This window comes from Sapajus apella, unplaced genomic scaffold, assembly GCF_009761245.1.
Source record: "Sapajus apella isolate SASKATOON/1434 unplaced genomic scaffold, GSC_monkey_1.0 scaffold875, whole genome shotgun sequence".
In the NCBI taxonomy this organism is placed as follows: Eukaryota; Metazoa; Chordata; class Mammalia; order Primates; family Cebidae; genus Sapajus; species Sapajus apella.
The window spans coordinates 1-2022 of NW_022437801.1; the positions used below are offsets into that span (position 1 = coordinate 1).

Below are 2022 nucleotides of genomic sequence, written 5' to 3' on the forward strand. Positions count from 1 at the left end.
CCCATCTGTAGATGACAGAGAAGGTGGGTCTTCAGTGCCCTCATTCCCAGAGAAAGCACTCAGGACCACATGAAGGAACACTCGGGAATGTTTCAGTGGTCACCCAGGTGCCCTGGACAGTCTGAGCTGGGCCTGGCTGCTCTGCACAGCGTGTACCCCGACACTGAGGCAGGAGCTTCCTCCAGGGAAGGTCCCAACCCAAGCAATGGAGCCGCAGAGGCCAGAGCCCGGCCTTCCCAGCCCCAGCAGTGCCCCTGCCCTACTTCACATCCCAACCCTCTGCCTCCCCATCCCTCACCCTTGGCTTCCTCAATGTGTCAATGGCTAGGGCCTCCCAGAGGGAAGGTGTGATCTGGTCCATCTCCACTGTGGACAAGCCTGTCACACCTATGTCAGGGCCACCAGCCCCTGAGAAAGGAGAGGCCGGCCCCTCCTCGAGGTGGGCAGAGCCAGGACCCTGGTAGAAGGGTGGCCTGGGTGCTCTCCGCCTGCAGTGGGGCTGGGGGAGGCTCACAGGTGCTGAATTTGCCAGGCTCCTCCGTTTTCCGCATCAGGATTTTCTTCTGGAAGCACCGATCATTCCTCCTGGAAAACAGGAGACACGCGGGCAGCGGCTCCCAGGACACACCTGGGCCGCCCTCAGCTCACCTGGTGCATGGTCCTGACCCAGTGACCTGAAAATTCCACTGCCCCCTCCTGCGCCCCACACCAAGCTTTAGGATGCCCCGGCTCTTTCCCTCCAAGGCAGGGGGTGATTCTTACCAATGCCCGAAACCGGGATGGGGGATGGGCACCGGTGGGTCTCGGGAGGGGAGAGAAAGCAGCCTGAGGGGCCGCACAGAGGGCGACACTCACATAAAGGTGAATATGGCTTCCAAGTCCCCACGGTCCAGGGCTGTCACTGTCACTGGGGACACCTTCCTGGGCCTCTTCTCCTCCGGAAGGTCCTTATCAGTCACCACGGCCTTCACATACCAGGTCCCTGTGATCTGGAGCAGGCCGAGGCCGTGAGCCCACCATGGGCTGGCCCAGAGCCTACCCTGACCGCCGCACTCAGGCCTGCAGCTCTAATCAGACAGCCATGCTGCCCGGCTGCCACCCTTCCCACCCCTATCCCCGGCTCAGGGCTCCCAGCCTCTGGTGGAGGGAAAGCGTGTCTGCACCCCATGGACCCCGGGCCCCAGCACCAGGTGAGCCCGCCCTCCCCAGGGCCCAGCCCCGCGAGACCTTCGGGGATCAGGTGTCAGTGCAGCAGGACCCCCTGAGCTGAGCCTGCTCCGGCTCCGGGTCCCAGGAGGGGCCGTGTCTGCTGGAGGAACAACGGGACCCCTCCCCCTGACCCCCGGGCTGGGAGCACGGGGTCAGAACCCAGCCTTGACTGATACCTCCTAAAGCAGGGCCCCTGGCGCTGCCCCCTGCCCAGGAGTCGGCCTGGCTCCTCCACCCGCCCACACCAGCCCGGCTCACATCCTCCTCCTCCAGGGCGAAGGTCAGGGCAGCGGCCAGGCTGAGCGTGACACCCAGGAGCAGGGTCTTCATCTCCAGAGCTCTATGCTCACGACCTCGGCGGGCCACCGGGAGTCTGAACAAGTCTGTGCCAGCTTCTCTCAAGGTGTCCTTTATGGCCCCCTAGCCAGTGTCCTGGGAGCACGTGGCACGGGTCACCCCTCCCCACAGTGGCAGCCAGTCCTGCATCCAGGAGGGGGAGTGTCATCATTGCTGGCATCTGGTGAGCAGCAGTTCAGTGCCAGCCAGAGAAGAAAAGACACATGATGTGCCCAGGGTTTGCACCACCCGAACGCGCCCACTCAGACCAGCCCGGAGGACTTGCCAGGACGGGGCAGGGTGGTGTGTGTCCGCACCCCGAGCCACAGAGGGAGAACCCACGGCCTTGGGACGTCCCTCTCCCACCCCTGAGCCCTCCCAGCACCCCGGCTGGGACCCTGGGCAAGTTCTCTGGGGAACTGGGCATCTCCCCTGCTGAGGAGAAAGGGACTGGGCTTTAGAACCACAGAGACGTGG

The 2022-nt window shown here is 64.1% G+C and overlaps 1 protein-coding gene across 1 annotated transcript; it reads right to left on the reverse strand.

Moving 5' to 3' along the window:
* Positions 1-392: 392 nt before the first annotated feature.
* Positions 393-1854, reverse strand: LOC116546427 (odorant-binding protein 2a-like). The gene is made up of 3 exons (XM_032272696.1): positions 1468-1854; positions 856-989; positions 393-585 (listed from the first exon to the last, which is right to left on the reverse strand). Exons 1-3 carry the CDS (start codon positions 1537-1539, stop codon positions 393-395), a joined length of 399 nt encoding a protein of 132 aa, XP_032128587.1. The 5' UTR covers positions 1540-1854.
* Between the last annotated feature and the right edge of the window lie 168 nt (positions 1855-2022).

Bases quoted from the DNA above. Each gene is read 5' to 3' on its own strand.
- LOC116546427 (XM_032272696.1), bottom strand. From the start codon at position 1,539: ATGAAGACCCTGCTCCTGGGTGTCACGCTCAGCCTGGCCGCTGCCCTG. The intron at 990-1,467 runs GTGAGCCGGGCT...GGCCTGCTCCAG, and splicing joins TCGCCCTGGAGGAGGAGGAT to ATCACAGGGACCTGGTATGT. The intron at 586-855 runs GTGAGTGTCGCC...CCTGTTTTCCAG, and splicing joins GAAGCCATATTCACCTTTAT to GAGGAATGATCGGTGCTTCC.